At 40.5% G+C, this 17,495-nt stretch overlaps 1 protein-coding gene across 6 annotated transcripts in view; it reads left to right on the forward strand.

The window, feature by feature from the left end:
• The window catches only part of cald1a (caldesmon 1a), a 61,442-nt gene that overhangs the window by 18,489 nt on the left and 25,458 nt on the right, over window positions 1-17,495 (forward strand). For 5 of the 6 annotated variants that reach the window (XR_003691584.1, XM_028570083.1, XM_028570085.1 and 2 more), the window contains exon 2: window positions 10,112-10,197. Coding sequence is in view for 5 of the 6 variants with exons in the window: in XM_028570083.1 (XP_028425884.1) it covers window positions 10,121-10,197 (77 nt within the window). In the remaining variant the exon portion in view is untranslated. Of the gene's footprint in view, window positions 1-8,576; window positions 8,729-10,111; window positions 10,198-17,495 lie in introns of those variants that run through there. The other variant, XM_028570084.1, reaches the window with a different exon arrangement.

Genomic DNA, 17,495 nt, shown 5'->3' on the forward strand with positions numbered 1-17,495 from the left:
ATTTGGTCATGTGGAGCACGGCCAGGGAGCAGTAGCCTTTTGATGCCGTACAAACATCCCTATTTTGTGTGGGATTTGTACTTTTTGGAATGCTTTTTCTCCCTATTCTGTCTGATTGTGGGTGTAGCATCTAAATGCACTTTAAAAGGGGCACAAGCCTTTTAAAAGTCAAAGACTGGAGAGGAATTGTACTGGCTCTTGCTGCTGTTTCACAAATAAGTTGCCTTTTTACAGTATTATTTATGATTTGGGCAGCAAGAATCCAACTTCTAATACAAATGTGCCTCTTAAAACCAACATTTAAAAGTCGGAACAATGTTTTATAACCATTCTTTTTCAGCCAACTGCTACATGAACTCCTCTTGGGCAGTTATTTAATTTGGTAAATTGGATCAACAGCTGACAAATAGGAATTTATCATCTCATTTCAGTGGTTAACTTTAAAGGGCTTCAAGTTAACTTTTAGCTGAAGCTGGATTTAGTTAGATTTCCTCAAAATGAGAATACAGATGGTGTGTTTTCAGTTTAAATAGACTAGCTGTGTGCTAAAACCTGCTCTTCAAAAGCTGTGACATTCAGATGATGGATATGGCATGTTGGGGAAATGTTTTTATTGCAATTTAAGTGTGACTTAGTTCAGGCGTGAGGTTTAAAGACATATAAACACACACCCTCAACCTGAAGGGGAACTGTGGCTGGTGAAGTGCAGGCGTTTTCTGCTGTCTATCCACAGAAGTGAAAGTGGCCTAAAGTGTGATGAGCGGCACAAAACTCCCATCCCTGTGTGGGACCATGAGAAGAGAAAATATTAAAAGAACAGTGAGTCATAGTCTAAATATATTCGATGGATGCTCAAAGTTTAGTGAGGTTATCTGGCTGACAGTGGAAAATAAAACACACGATTGAAGAATGCTACATAGAGAGTAATTTGTTTTAATCAGGGCAACACAAGAGTTTAGAAAGTATCCAACTACGGCTTCCTTTCCAAAAGAGATTTGGCAGTTTGAAAGATAATTGAAACAAATGCTATTTATCGTCATGAGGCTATCACAACATGCTGTTTGAGAAAATAAGCCGATGATGATGGTTAGAGCTGAGTCGGACAGTACTTTAAAGAATAATTACAGTTTTTAGGGTCTTACGTTTTGTAGTTTTGTTCATCTTTTTTATTGGCTGTGATAAGTAATTACTAAGATTTGGGAATATGGAGTCATCACTAAAACACCGACTAATAAACACAAGCGATCTGACGATCAGACTGGTTGTAAACATACCAAGAGTCAAGCCAGATTATCTAAACCATTTAATATTGGATTCAAAACTGAAAGCTTGGTCAATATATTGCTAAGAAACTCATTGCACTGGAAAACTGTGTGCACAATTATGGTAAGTACAGTGGGTCAAAGTTCAACCAGGAAGTTGGTCTTTTAAATGTACCTTTTGAAAGAAGAAACACCTTCCCAGAACTCTGCATTTAACTGTGCAATCTTATTCCAATAACTGATTGTCAAAACAAAAAACAAAAAAAGTCCAAGTTATCCTAATTTATTTTCTCATGTTCAGCCTTGGGTCCTACATGAACACAACATGTTTTCGCTAACTAACTTTTTGAACTGTTTCGGTTATTTCATGATATAGTTGTGTTTTTGTCTTGGCTTTTCACACTGCTTTGTAGTGGGCGGGACTCGGCTAGATACACGATCTGAAGCAGATTTGCTTAATTTCTTTAAGTGTTAGACTAAAATATGAACTGAGTAAGTGAGGATGTTTTTTTCTCTACTTTGATTGTTGCTTTTTTAGTCATGAATAAACTCAGTGGTTGATTCATTCCAGCAGTGCTTAGTGTAACCTGCTACCACCCTGTAAACTATAATGCATCCAAGGTATTCCATTGAGATTTTCGTGTGTGTGTGTCTGTGTGTGTGTGTCTGTGTGTGTGTCTGTGCGTGTGCGTGCCTTAGTTAGTCTGTCTCAGTGTGTATGATTCACAGGGCACAGAGAGGTGTTATGGAATATGAACCATTGTCTGGGAATGCAGGAGTCTCCTTTTTCTTCACCAAATGGAAACTTAACATCTTTAACCTTCAGGTCTTTTCCCCACACCGATGTGAAATGTCCCCTCGCTGGTTCGTCTTCTATCAGAAAGCTAAAGTCAGCCCAAAGGAGATTGCAGGGTGACTTGAGGGAGGATTGTGTCTGATCGCCACATCTAAAGTCACTAATGACATTGCATCTGTGGCATTCAGGGACTGTAGCCCATTTCTTGCCCCAACCCCCAAAACCGTCAGCACGATATTCCACCACATTTCACTTGCCACAGTGGCATTATCTTCTTAGGTTTGCCTACGAAAACCGTCTGCTCATGCTCAGTGACATTTTTCCTCATTTGAGCCGAAGCCACACTTTTCAAAAATTTGTTTTGGAGGACATAGTGTGAGTGGAAAACAGATGGTATTGAGATTAAGCATGGGTCTGATGCAGTTGGCCACCTCGTTATGTTGCCTAGAATATATAGTCGCAGCTGAAGACCTCAGCTTTGACAACAGAAGCTGTTGTGGTTGATATTCACATTGTGGCAGGAAATGCAGACAGACAAATACATAAAGAAGCTTTGGCTGCTTGGACATGAGTAAATCCTATGAAATTAAACCAATTACTAAACTGAATTCATAGCCAACCAACCCTGAATCTCCCCATATTGTAGCTGAACAGCTGTTGGCTAAGCTGCTGAATTGTGGTCCAAGAGGAGATAGAAACAGTGAGAAAAGGGTGATAGTAAAAGAAAAGAAAACTGCATGAGCAAACACAGTACAGGCGATCAATAATGGATTTTGGATGGATTTTTAAGATAATCTTTTGGGCATTTTTAGGCCTTTATTTGACAGGACAGCTGAAGACACAAAAGGGGAGAGAGAGGGGGAATGACATGCAGCAAAGGGCCGCAGATCGGAATCGAACCCGGGGCCCACTGCATCAAGGAGCAAACCTCTATATATGGGCGCCCGCTCTACCAACAGAGCTATCCGGGCGCCCATTGTTAAGAAATATTGAAATTTGGCTATAGACATACAGTATGTGCAGAGTGGGACATTTTAAAGTCACAACCTTTTTAACACTAACAGCTATATAACAGTACATTTGAAACCGTAAACTGGAAATTAAATTAGTATCAAATAGTATCAGCAACTACAAACAACATATACTGAATAAGTGAAAAATAGAAACAGCCTATAAAACCTGATAATATATTAAACTTTAAATCTTTGGCATTTCTGTACTGCAGTTTTTGTTACCTACATACTAGCGGTGGTAACTTTTTTACATCACAAATCAGAACTAACACAATCTGCAATCTGAACACATTTGTTCAAATCAATTTAAATATGACCCAATGTAGCCTAAATCTAAACTATGTTGCTTCCACTTGAGTGACAAGCTAATTTAACACGCTAACATGATAAGCTAATGTTACCGCAAGGCCTTTTACAAAGTCAAAAAACAGCTTTATGTTTATCCACAATTTTTCCATCTGTGGTGTAAAATCTAAAATGCATCCTCATGTTACTTTGATTGTTTGGTGTCATTATTATTTGCTCAGTCTTGCGCTAGCAAAAAGAGCAACAATAGTCTGGTTTACTGCAGTGGTTCAGATAGACGTCCTGCTGGATTACAGCATCTTGTGCTTATGCAAACAAAAGGTCAGTATAGAAACAATATTTTATTATTTCCCAAGTTTAAACAGCAATTTAAATTTCAGATGATAAGTGACAGTCCTATTATCTAACAATACACAGTAGCAGTTAATATTATCGCCGCACCAATGTATCATTCAGGCTCTAAAAGGCAGGCAGAGAAAGATGAAGCTGAGGGAGGAACGAGCGGAGATGGAAATAAAAGAGAAATTCTTGGCCTTGGTGCGCCAAAAACCTCCTGTGAATTTATGAATGCTCATCCACAGCTGCTCTGCATCCTGGATCTGTAAACGTGTTAATGCTGCCGAGGCCTGGCCGTGTGAGAGGAGACACAGCACAGAGAACCACAACCACAAGGCCAGCTTTCCATACACAGCACTGGAGGTGGTGATGGATATCACACATGTACATACATTTACTGTACCATAAACGCACACATACTGCACTTGCAGTGTCCATATGTATTTTCTGTATCACACTTGTAAAAAACATACATTCTCACACTCATCTAAAGTGGAAACAAAATAAAAAGCATGCGTTTATTCATATGCACCGCCTCTGCACACATTTACATAAATACACACAAAACACATTTATAAATGTAAATCCTGTTTGTTAAATACTGTTTATAGTGATGCACACACAGGCTGAACATATTTTAACAGACTAATCTCAGGAGACTCCTTACCCCAGCAGAAAACGTTAGCTTTACCCAACTCAAACTGTCCCCAGAGCCTCAGCCAAAACAGCTATTTGTGTGCAATACCTACAGGCATGCAGTATCTCTCTCACTTTATTTCTCTCTCCCTCCTGTTTTACTGCAGAAGCGTTATCTGTGTGATAAAACGATCATAAAATGATCATTTTTACTTTGCCCAAAATACTTGGATACTAAATACTAGAGTCCAATATATCTTAGCTTTTGACTAAACCAATATACTTGTCTCTCTCTTTAAGTATAAGTGTGTTCATATCCTGTCAAGTTAGCATCAAGTACCCCCATAAACAGAAAATTCACAGCAGGTTGTCCTATAGCTAACAGTACATGCAAATGGGGGCATGCTTGCTGCCATAGTGCTCTTGAGCAAGGCACCACTAGTGGTGCTATGGAGCAAAATTGAGCAATACAGCAGCAAAAGCCAGGGCTGAATACTGCTAGCTAGCCAATGTAAATGCAAAACAATCAACTTTGTTTTAAATGTTTTATGAGGCAGGAAATGCGTGAAACACTGAGTGTAAACATAACTTTTTTTGTTTCCAAGAAAACTCCACAAAGCAGCTTTAAGCTAGTTGACTATTAGCAGAGACAGAGAAAGAGGGTGTGTGGCAGTCATTTCTGTTGCGAAAGAGAGGTGAATCATATGTCAAGCAAGTCTGGCAGACCCATGACAGTATTTGAAGAGAGGCTGTCACAATAAAAGCCTCAAATTTGTCAGAATGTGGAGACAATTGTATTTTTGTCTTCTTCAACTTTTGACTGAAGCCCTAAATTTTTAGTCTGGCTGACTAAATATTGATAGGTGAAGACAGCTGATGTCAAAATACTGAAATTCTGCTGCTCTCTTTTCACAGTTAAGGGGCCGTATCATCCACAATATCCCATGATATGTAGCCTATTCGTTATCTAAACAATATTTGAAATTATTTTTTATATAATCGGTTATCATTTTCAATAGTCCGAGCATATTTCACTGTAGCATTTGGATCTCGTGTGTCATGTAGTCTCCAAGGTAGTTCATATTATTTCTGAAAAACCAAATGGCATGCGACTGGTGAAAGAGTGAAAGTGGTCGATGAGTTTTTCAACATACCAACAACTGTAGCAGGTGGACAAAATATTTCCTTCCATTGATGCATTGACTAGAAAGGCCAGGCTTTGTGCCTGTGTTGCCTTCACATTCCAGATTACTGGAATACCTCTCTTCACCTGGACACCTGCACAGCTGTGACTCCGTATCTGCTACACATATAAATCCTCTCCTCTCCTGCCCTGGTTGACATTAAACCTTCCATATATTAGCATGTTAGCATTGTTATGTTAGCTTTATGACATTAGCATTTAGCTTACAGGCAAAGCCTACAGAGCTGCTAGCATAGATGTGTAGACTCTTAGACTTGTTCTGTTAACAACCATCAACAACTAGCTTACTTGTGGGATCATGTTGCTCGTCAATAGAGGATCCATGTAAAATCGTTTTTATTATTTAGGTGTCATGTTCCAACATGTGTGAGTCTAGCATGTATATAAAAAAATTACTGTCATAACGACCTAAAACTGTGATTTGCAGAGGTGTGGACTCGAGTCACATGACTTGGACTCGAGTCACAAAGTTGATGACTTTAGACTACTCAAGAATTTCAGGAAAGACTTCCAACTCGACTTGGACTTCAACACAAATGACTCGTGACTTCACTTGGACTTGAGCCTTTTGACTTGAAAATACTTGATACCTTTCCCCAAACATTTGGAAGGCCTTCATTTGTGTAAATTTAATTTATTATTACTCTGTTGTTTAGATTTGGTGAATATTGCATTATGACTTGTTTAGGACTCAAAACACAAAGTTTAGGACTTTGGACTTGACTTGGGACTTGACTCGGGACTGGCCTGTCTTGACTTGGGACTTTGGTGCAAAGACTTGAGACTTGCAAAACAGTGACTTGGTTGTGACTAAGCCGTGTAATCACCAGCTGCAACGAGTCATCATTGTTCCTTTATTTGCCAACCTCACAGCTGGCAAGCACATAACGAGCGCTGAGCTAGTTTTGACTTGTTTATCTTCAGATTGATTCCCTTTATTCAAAAACCAAAACAGTCACTGCACACAAAAAAGTTCCGAAGGAGGAGTTGTCTGTAACTGGCATGTGAATGAGTAATTTGGAGGCTCTTTTAAGTCCCCCTCTGCTAAAATCAGAGGTTAAATAGGAGCATTCCTTACATAGCTCCATAGCCATAATGTGGAGATTAATGTGTTTGTCCAAAGGCTGTGAGGGGATAGTTGCTCTGAGTATCACAGTAAGAAATCTGACCAAAAAGCTGCAGTCTTCTCTTCTCACAGAATGCTTAACCAGCGTTAGGAACATTTCACCAAAGCCAAAAATAGATGTGCTGCTGGCCCATACTTATTCTTCAGCTACTTTCAGACTGTTGCTTGATCTACTTTGTGCCTCATTTGGCCAATAGGGGCCCATTGTTTTGGTGCTTTTAACTCAAGACTTCTTGAGAAGATAGAGGCATTATAAGGTGCTGTAATCCTGTAGTGGCTGTCAGGATAATACCAACTTGGCTTTTAAGACTTTTTGAGAGACTGGCACTTACACACTGGTTTCTGTGCCAGGGTCTGGCAGTCTCAACAGGTAGTAATTTGACTGGTAAATGTGTCATTATAGCCATTGTAGAAGGTTGGTGCAGACAGGGAAAAAGAAAGAGGGGGAGGAGAAGAGAAAAGAGAGACAGAATAACAAGGGAGGATGTGATGGATGGATGGATGATGCAGGTTTTAGTGATAAATGGTTGAAAAAAATTTACAGATGCAGCGACAGGAAGGAACAAGAGGTTTTACAGCATACAGGCTAAGATAGGCTGTTATAAAAGTCTGAAAATGTCACAAACTTGTAACTGTAGGTTGCTCAACTTGGAATGCTGTCTTTTTCTCGTTCTGCCTCTGTTAGCTTTTGCAAAGTGTGGGTGGTCCCTCCAGTGATATACACAACAGTTAAATTTCTATGTCTTACTGAGGGCCTTGTCTGCAAGCCACAGGCTTCCTCTTCTGTCCTGCGCCTTGTGCTCTCCCATGTGGAGACGAGACAATGTGACTGTGCTGCATTCAGTCAGCAGCCCTATTCTTACATCATATATCAGCTTGAAAAAATATAATTATCTCAGGTTTATTATTCATGTAAAATCTTGCATGGTCCACTTTGTAATCATTTTGTTGACAAACCTACTTTTATTCTAATTTACATTGTAAATGTCATGCTTTTAAATGGTCTCTAACTCATTTATGTACAAAACTGAACACCGAATGAAAAACGCGGTCTTCTCAGCTGCATAAATCACGCATTATTTGCAACAATAACTTCAAGTTTATATGCTGTCGTGCTTGTGTTACTAATACAATCTCCCTTGGCGTCGCTGGTTCTATGAAGTATGTGATTAGACTGGTGATGTTTGGAGGCCTTGTCGGTTTTAGTTATTGCTCTCATTTCGTCTTAATTACGGTTGTATGAATAACCCCACATCCAAGTGCCAATTGCCCCCCTCCTCCTCGTTTCACAAATGACACTAAGAGTGAATCTAAACATAGAGAGTGAATTTTTGCGGTATTTAAAATATCTCTTCCGAGTCACAGAAGCATTTAATAGCGGGGAGACAAGGCTGTGTTTACTGTACAGGCTCACATGGGGGGAGGAGACTGGGGGAGAAGATGGAGTGGGGAGGGTGAGGGTTAGAAGGATCCCTCAGAGTCATGGTTTCTTTTAGCACTTCTCGCCTGTCTGTGTGTTTCCTGTACATCTGTGCATGCTCATTAGTACGCTTAGTGTGAATGCATGCACCCAAACACTGTAATGTTGCACCTACATGCTTGTGTGCATGCACTCTCGTATACAGATGTCAATGTATAAAGAAGCTCTCTTTGACCCCTCCTGTATGCAACTGCAGATAAAAGAAACAAACATGCTTATAACACACAGGAAGCTGGGCTCAAGAGCTAAATCACGTCCTAGAGCAGAGTTTAGCCAAGCTCCGACATGTAGGTAAACAACACAGGAAAAGTTAACAGTAGAGATAGAGAGGGAGGGAGGGAGGGAGGGAGGGGTAAGGCTGAGGGAAAGAAGGAAGGAGGTCACTAAGGGATGGAGGGAGGGACAACTAGCAGAAAGGGGAAGGGAACAGGCATTTGCCTTTTTTGTCAGCTGAGGCCAGGCTGTTGCAGATTATTACTTGTTGTTGCATTGTATCTCTGTTTGGAGAGAGCATTGTGAAAAGCTGGTATGGTGTGAAGAAAAACACATTGTTTGAAGGCTAATTCAAGGTATGACAGTCAATATTCTTTCTTTGTTTCTCCAAATTGTCCTACTGCACTTTAAAGCATCTTATTTTCTGGCACAGTCACTTTCCTACTCATGTTGTTTCACCACGAAGGATAAAGTGTTTTCAGTGTGACTATATTCAGTGCTGCCTTTTTATCCCGCGAACTGCCATGCACCTTTTATCATTCTTGTGCTCAGCTAGGGTCTATTTACTTTGCTCCAGTGTATTGAAGATGTTGATGGGGGTTTAGCTGGGATCGTAGATGTATGATGGAGGCTCAGCAGCTCCTGGGTGGTCTCGGTCCTCACTGCACATCCAGTCACGTACCCTAGCGGCGTATTTTTAGTGAGAGTTGCTCTTAACTGACTGAGTTAACATCCTGTGTTGGCTTCTCCCTCCTCTGTCTTTGTATCTCTGCTCTTCTTTGTCTGCCTCACCTCTCGGTGAAGTTTTGGGGCATAGGTTTCAGCCAGGCAGTTGTCAAGGCTGAGGCTTTTAAACACAAAGATGTGGCTACACACTTTTGACATGTGGTGTCAAGAGGGATCGTACTTCAAGTTGATTGATTTGGCGTCAGCTGTGATTATAATAAGTGTAATAGCGGTTAAATACCATAGCAAACACTTTTACTCTGCAGCTACTCGTCTATTCTTGTTCCTTGCAAAAATTAAAGTATGCTGATGAAAACATCCTCAAAATGACCGTTTTGATAAGTGATTGCTGTTAGCGCGAACTCTGGAGACAAATGCATTGTGCTTCCTGTGGCTCCTTCACAATAAAAGCCACCCCGTTTCACATCTTAAATGCTTTTAATGTAAAGCAGCAGCAGTAGCATGTTCCGTTTGCATTACCAATAACATATACAGCGGTGACACGGCTGTAACAGTAACTCTGGATTACAATGCTGCCTCGTTTCTTGTGAATCCCCTGTGCTTGTAAAGGCAATTTGAATCCAGTAAAAAAAAATAGGGTTGAATTTAATGAAAATCTTAAGGATTCTTACTACTTTAAACAAAGTACTTTGATAACCACAAAACTAAGGCTTTGTTTGACTGGTTTTATTTGATTTTATTAGGATCCCCATTAGCTGATGCAGAACATCAGCTCCTCTTCCTAGGGTCCACACAAAACATAAAACATTACAACAGATAAGACGTTTTCAGACAAAAACAGCCACATGATATAAAAATAAGAACAGTATAACTAGCATTATTCTTTCTTTCAAACATAACTATACATCTTCTTCTTCATATATTCTTATAAAAGTGAACATGAATGTCTGCCCTCTCAGGATATCTAAATGATGCGTTTTTGTCTTTCTTTCCTCTTCCTTCCTGAAATTAAGTAAAAGAACATGTCTGTGTTTGATGATGTCATCCCTCAGGGCACAATCATGGAGGAAATGGACTTTGAGCGGCGCCGGGAGCTGAGAAGGCAGAAGCGGGAGGAGATGCGCCTGGAGGCCGAACGGTAAAACCAATTTGATTCTCCATCATTCACGTCTGCAGATTAATACTCCAGGATTTTCCTACTAATTCTCTTGCAAATCAGAAAGTGTTTAAAAAGTCCTCAACAATGGATTTATTTGAAGTTGCAGCCAGCCACAGAACTTGTCGTCACTGAAGATCTTACTACTTTGGTTGTGTGAAGCTGAGGGAGCAGCCTGGGTTGTGTAATGAGGCTCTGGTTGTCAATGCACAGCGCGCCTCCTCTGATGTTCTTGCCAAGTTGGAGCAGGAGGGAGCTAGCTTTAATGGCTTAGACCCTCCTCTTGGTCTTTTAAAACATCGCTCAGCAAATATTGGCTTCCCTCAACCCAGGCTAGAAAGAAAAAAAAAGGTTGATAAGAAATCTGATAAGCAATGAGATTACCTTTAAGTGGGGATGTTCAATCACGCCCTCCCTCCCTCTTTCCAATTTTCTCTCCCAGATACCGCAGGCTTGTGAACTCCCTTTGATTCAATGGAAGAAATTGATTAAGCTAAAGTTCATTTCAACAAATTGATTGAGTGTTAACATGCCAAGTGTAGTAATCAAAACTAGTAAAAAGGGACTTTTTTTGTGAGAGCTTGATACAGTGTGCCAAGAAAGCATTTGATATAGCCTTTTCACAAATGTCTATTCATCTGTGCTACAGCCCTTCCAATTAAGGATGAGGTTGATGTGGATGCAGATACTGGCCAAGGTCACTTGCCTGTTTGATGTATCTGTGGGAAGAGTTTTGTTCGAGCCTGTTACTCCATCACTGATGAAAAACAAGCTGACATAGGTCTGACCACTGCTGAATGCATAGATGTTTCTGGCTGATAATTTTTCAATGACACAAAGAACATGTGAGCAGCGTTTACCTTAGTAATGAAGAAGGCCTTTTGCTCAAAGTAAAATAGCATTTCTTGTATAAAGGAAATTCTGCAAAACCGTGCACACCATCCACAATAGTGAAGGAGATATACTAGGTAATAAAATTCAGGGTTAAGTCATTCATTGAAAATAAAGTGTCGGCCAGCTTGTATGTGCTGTATGGATGGTGCCAAGTTTATTTCCACAGGGGTATGCCATGGAGGCCAACAAGGGTCTTTTTACTCTTCTACTTATCTATTCTGGGTAGTGAATAAAGGCAACCGATAAATCTACGTGACCAATATTATCGCTCAAGTAGCTTATCAGAGATATATGGTATCAGCATAAATATCAGCCGATAAGTAACAAAAAATTGCAGTACAGAAATGCCAGATATACTCAACTGTGCTTGTGGTAGTAAACAGTGTTGCCAGTGCATAGTAGTACATATCTTGGTCACAATTCTTTAAAGTTGCATTAATTGATTGTTTTTGGCCACTTGGGGGCCATGGAACAAGCTAAAAAACAAGGACATACAATATTATCACCTTATAAAGTTGTCACCTTGTCATTCATTTGGAGTCATGTTTCTGGCAACCTGGCAAATGTAAGCAGGGCTCAACACTAACTTTTTAAAGTGGTTGCCGGCTTGGCAACCAGGAATCAGCTTTTGTTTGCCGAAATTGACAATATGGTTGCCATGTTTTAAACTGCCTATATTTGGAGCAATTCATTTCTTATGTAACTATACCACACATTTTAATAATGAAACGAAAATGAAAGGAGATAATGGCTTGCAATATAATTTGCCATCCCTTTCGGGTTTAGGTCTTTTAGCTCATAGCTTTAGCAGCAGGCGGTTGTACGTCCCGCTGTTAGAATCCTCTGCAGTTAAATACAGTCAAACTTTTACACCGTTTAGCTGTCAGCATTTTAACATGTTGAATCCAGTTACTACTGTAGCTAACGGTAAGCTAAACGTTATCTGCTGAAAAGTGTAACGTATTATTAGTGTTAACTAGCGTGACATGCAGCGATGTTTCTGTTGCCTGTAATGTCTGTTTCGGAGCATCAGAGAGCAGCGCAGACATTTAAGTGGCACTATAATGAGGCACCAAAATCTGCGTTGCTATTCTGTTCGGTAGATACCGTGCAATATTAGCACCAGATTTTAACATGCGCCGTTAACGTGAACAGAAAATTGCGTTGCCTGTATGTTTTCACGGCAAACGCGCATAAGTCTAAGTCTATGTGGAAAACGGTTGCACAACAACTGAAATGTTGTGTTGCGCACAAACGTAGTGTTTAAACTTTACGGAGACAACCAAATAAAATATTGAATTCTTTTGAAATAAGATTTTTATATTAAAAAAAACCAAGGGCAACTGTTACTGTCAAGCCCTGGTAAGGCCAACATCCCCTCTCCTTTTAGCTCCGTTTTGGTCTCCACCAACTCCTGATTGAAATATCCTTAGCAGCTAAATGCAATTCTATGTTCACCAGCTAGTTGCTAACTTTGCCTGTCAGTCATTCAGAGCTGGGTAGATAGTGTAGAGTGGGTTTATCAGAGCTTTTTTGCTGAAAACAGCTGCTTGCTCTAGCCAGAAACAAGGTTGATGAGAGCTTGGGGGCCCGCGAACCTAAACAATGAACTTAAAGATGCTATAATGTTTTGTTTACTTGAGGGGAACTGCAGAGTCAGGTGATAAGTCTGAGTTTGTCACTACTTGGGACGCCTGTCACGTTACCCATTGTCATTTGATCTATTGTTACTTAAACATATTGCTTAGTGCAGCTTTAATAACCACATTTAAGGGACCCTTTAAAAAAATATGACAAACTTACTCATACACACATACTACTTCCATAGCGACTTTATCAAAAGCTTTTGTAACCTCACAATAACCTCAGAATAATTTCTGTTATTTTAGGGTAAAGATCCTGTACATTTTGATTTTGTGTAACAGTTACGCAGTGTTCTCCCTCTTGGCATCTTTTTGTTTTAACTTCTTACAGACTTTTATGCCTCATTTCCCCAGATGCACTCTAAATAGCTGATTGAAGGGAAGGTTAATGCCGTTGTTATATTTTCATTGCTTAAAACCCCCATAAAGCCCCTGCTGTTAGAATTATTTATGCAGTTTTGCCGTGTTTATGTTACACAGAGAAGATGAAATTTGGCAGAAAATGTAGAGTAAGACTAAGAAGAGCCTGCAGAGGGAAGAGATGAGGACTCACTGACTGAAAGAGAAATGGACCAAGAGTGAAAAAGAGTACGAGTTGTAAGCGCCTTGGACATTTACATTTTCAGCTTGGCGGGAGTTTGTTCATGACTGTTTATTTGGTCCGAGCAGCAATAATTTCATCTGGCAGGCAACACGCCGCTCCTGTTTTTGATAAAAGATTACATCTCTACATTGTTTCCATTTCTGCCAATATATTGAAACAATCAATATTTACATGCCCCTCTCGGTTGGACTAGTCAAAACCACATGTTGTCTCATTGGCCTCCTTCCATTCAACCATCACTGAGCACACTGTGAGACGGCGGAGAGACGCAGAGAGAGTGTGGGGCCATATAATAACGGCTGTAGGAATGCCAAATTCCTGGCTATTATAAGTGTTTACTGGCCAGGTCTCCATGAGCTGTTTCCTACATACTGTTTCCTACATACTGGGACAGTGAGATTGTCTGTGTGTATATGTGTCCCATAGTCTAGGTAAGCTGTGTACATGTGCATAGGGTGCGCGCGTGCATTCAGTTATCCATGCAGGCGTTCGCTGTAGCGTGCATGTATGTTTGGATCAGCATCAGGTGATGAAGGTTTGACAAGCTCCATTCACTTTCCTGAAGTGTGTGTGTGTGTGTGTGTGTGTGTGTGTGTGTGTGTGTGTGTGTGTGTGTGTGTGTGTGTGTGTGTGTGTGTGTGTGTGTGTGTGTGTGTGTGTGTGTGTGTGTGTGTGAGACAGCCAAGCTTCCCTGTCTTACATCAGTCTCAGTTATAGTAAGAAAATGATTGTTGACATAGAGGTGCACAATGGGCTTCAATTCACGTCTAGTTCTATTCAGTAAAGCCACACACACATGGTTTTCTGCTCTGCCGAGGTTTCTCACACTCTTATGCTCTTTAGTTCCCCCGCTCATCAGTGCTATAGTACATTTATGTTCAATGAAACACACAGGAATGTCTCGACTGCATCTTTTTTATTTTTTATTTTTTTTTCCCATAGAGAGTACATGGATGTGGAATTTCCCCAGTTAATCAGTGACCAAAGGGTGTCTGCTTCAGCTAGAAATAGTCTTCTTTTGTAACAGTGATAGTACCCATAGTTTACCAAAAAAAGCTGTTGTTACTCCCTGCTAAAATGCAGCTGGAGCAGTTCATTGTCCTCAACAGAATATTTACACATATTGCACGGCCGCAATGGTGATTCCTCACTGTTGTATGTTGGACAGTTAAAGGAACAGGTAAAGGAAGAACTTGGGAAATACTCTAATTCAGCTGTCTTGCTGAGTGTTAGATAAGAAGTTGAATGGTCTTAACCCTCAGTAAAACCCCAACTTGCACATAGTCGTTTTTACACTTTTGGTGCGGTTTAAGTCCTCCTCCATCACCTAGTCTTTCTGCTAAGCTGAGGTCCGTCTCTTGACTGTGGCTTCATATTTATTGCACAGACAGAGTGGTATCACTCTTCTCATTCTCAGCTCTCTGCAAGTTTCCTTAAATGAGCAAATATTCCTTTTAATGTAATTTATGTAGAACTTTGCTAAATATACAATGTTGATGATTTCTTCTTTGATGTCATTTTTCAAAAGGTCAGTCTATTTCTCTCTAGTTGCCATTTCTCCCCTTTTCTCGCCATACTCCATCTCCTCCTCTCCTTCCTTATGCATTTGCTCTATCCTCTTCTTCATCAGCTTCCTCACTCTCATCTTCTCCCTGCTTCATCTCCTCTCACCTCACCTCATCTACTTCCACTTTCATTTTCAACCCGTCGTCCTCCTTATTCTTCTCCTCTTTCTTCTCACTCTCTCCATTCCCCTTCACTCCCAAACCTCCTCCACTTTCTCTTCTTACTTTCACATCTTCCATCTTCTCATCTTCCCCTTGCTTTTTCTCTTTTCATCTTGGTCTTCCTCTTACATTTTAAAATGCACTACTTTCTCCTCTTCCCCACTCACTCAATCTCTTATTCTCCACCTTCTTCTCAGTCTCCTCTTCCTTCTCTCGCTCTAACCCCTCTTTCTCTCTCTCCTCCATCCTCTTCTTCCTCCTCTTGGTTCCTTACATCTGTGCCGTGCCCTTCCCTTGAGAGACCAGGAAGGGCCGAGGAAATAACACCCATCCTCCGTGAATGAGCCATGCCAAACAATCCTCGCCCAGGGTGAATGGAGCGTTCCAAACATGACCCGGGTCCTGCATCGTAAACCTGTTGGTTCTGTCAGGAAGAGAGAGGGAGATGCAGATAAAGCGATAGAGATAGGGAGGGAAAGATGGAGCCATGTATGTCAACTTCTAACTCACCACATCAACTTCGACAGGAGTTAAGCTATTGCTGCAGATTTCTTTTAAGCCTAATCATACTATTTTACTCCCAAAAAGAAGTGTTGTATTTATATTTTACATGCATGCTATACTGCCTCGTTAATCTTTGAGTAAGAATAAATGCAGTCGAGGGGAATTCTAACATTGTGTATACTTGGAGCCAGCCCAGCAAAGCGCAGGGTGGGGAAGAGAGACATACGGGGTACGTTGTGGTTCTTTGGGCCGGCGGTAGGAAGGGAAATAGTCCAGAGAGGCCAGCGTGGGAATGGGTCAGCATTTCTACAGCCCCCACCCTTTTTCCCTCTCCCTCTCCATCCCTTCCTTTTCTCCCCTCCCTTCTGTTCACAGCAGCTTTTCTTTTCGATCTTCCTCTCCACTTTTCTCCCTCCCTTTCCCTCTGTCCCTCTCCTCTTGAGGAGGGGTGAAGAAGTCTTTTCTCATGGGCTTTTACCAAATTGTTTTCACTGACATTTCTGAGATATTTCGCTGTAAAGAAAATATTTGGACATATTTCTCCCTAATAGGCCCGCGGATGGCGATGTTTTGTGTGCCGGTGCTGTCCACGCAGACAGTTACTCTGTGAACATAGAATCCTGCTTAAATCAGCATTGCTGTACTGTACCGTGCAGCAAAAAAAACAAGAAAATTAGGACTTTATGCACATGTGTAACAAGACTTTTAATTTCCGTTTCAGCTGTAACACAGCTGCCACATGGAAACCTAAGTGCATATTAGCTGTCAGTTAATAGTGTGCAGTTTGCTTTCCTTACATACTGTACGTGGCCACCCAAGAAAAGGCCATCTGTTGCATACTTTATTCTGACAGACACGCATACCTGAAGTTTATAACTGTGGCTGCACATCATTCTGTACAGGAAAAGATGTCGTCTATGATAAAAATCGGCAGATTAGTCCTTTTTCCATTATCGTGCACGCCCTTTCCTTTCCCGTTTTTCATTTCCCACTTCTCCTCTTTATCCTCACTCTTTATTTCACTTGCTCTTTCTTTTTCTCTCCTTTTTTTCCCCCTTCCTTATCCCCTTTTTCGCCTTTCCCCATATTTCTGTGTCAGTATGCTGATAGAGTTTGGGGCCTAGGTAAGGAAAGGGATATCAAATCGGGGCTTTAGTTGTGTACGCGTCTCTAGCCAAGGCTGTGATTGACAGGAATGCTAATTCAGCTTATAGGAGTTTGTTCCTTTCTCTTACTGAGGAATCTTTTACCCTGAGATTGTTGTTGTCACCAAGGACTCTATTGTTCCATTTTTAGCTGTTGTCTTTTTCTCTTTCTCATGACATTTGGTGCTGTTTCTCGGATGGTGCAGTCCCCAGGGAGTTAAGGCAGTTGTTTCACCATTTTTTTTCCACAGAAACAACATATCACTCTGGCATTTAAAAAAAAGAGTTAATGTACTTTCTACTGCAGGGGAACTCAATTTAAATTGACGGAAGATGAATGCAATTGAAAAAGAAAACAACGATTTTTGGGGGAAAGAAATTATTCATAGTGACACTATGTAACTTTTGAAAAAATAAATGACACATTCTTCCTCTTAAAAAAAGCTGAATTGTGAAGCAATAAAACCCCTCTCACTTCATGCTACAGCTTTACTTGGTCTTGTATGACCAGTAGCTCATTGTGCTAATGTTAGCAAACGTTGGCAAACTCAAAATAGATCCATCAGTCAGTTTTTACTATCCTCTTGTGCTTTATTATGCTACATTTTAGCATTTGCCATTATACTGTATATTGTCATTGTAACTTGTGGCCACAGTGGTTGGTGTTATATACGATAGCTTTAAAGTTGAAAAACTAATCTGGGTTTGACCAGTTTTCTACCCTTAAATATGCTGAATTATCAGATTTAAGCACACAATCATG

This window comes from Perca flavescens, chromosome 23 (genome assembly GCF_004354835.1).
Source record: "Perca flavescens isolate YP-PL-M2 chromosome 23, PFLA_1.0, whole genome shotgun sequence".
In the NCBI taxonomy this organism is placed as follows: domain Eukaryota; kingdom Metazoa; phylum Chordata; class Actinopteri; order Perciformes; family Percidae; genus Perca; species Perca flavescens.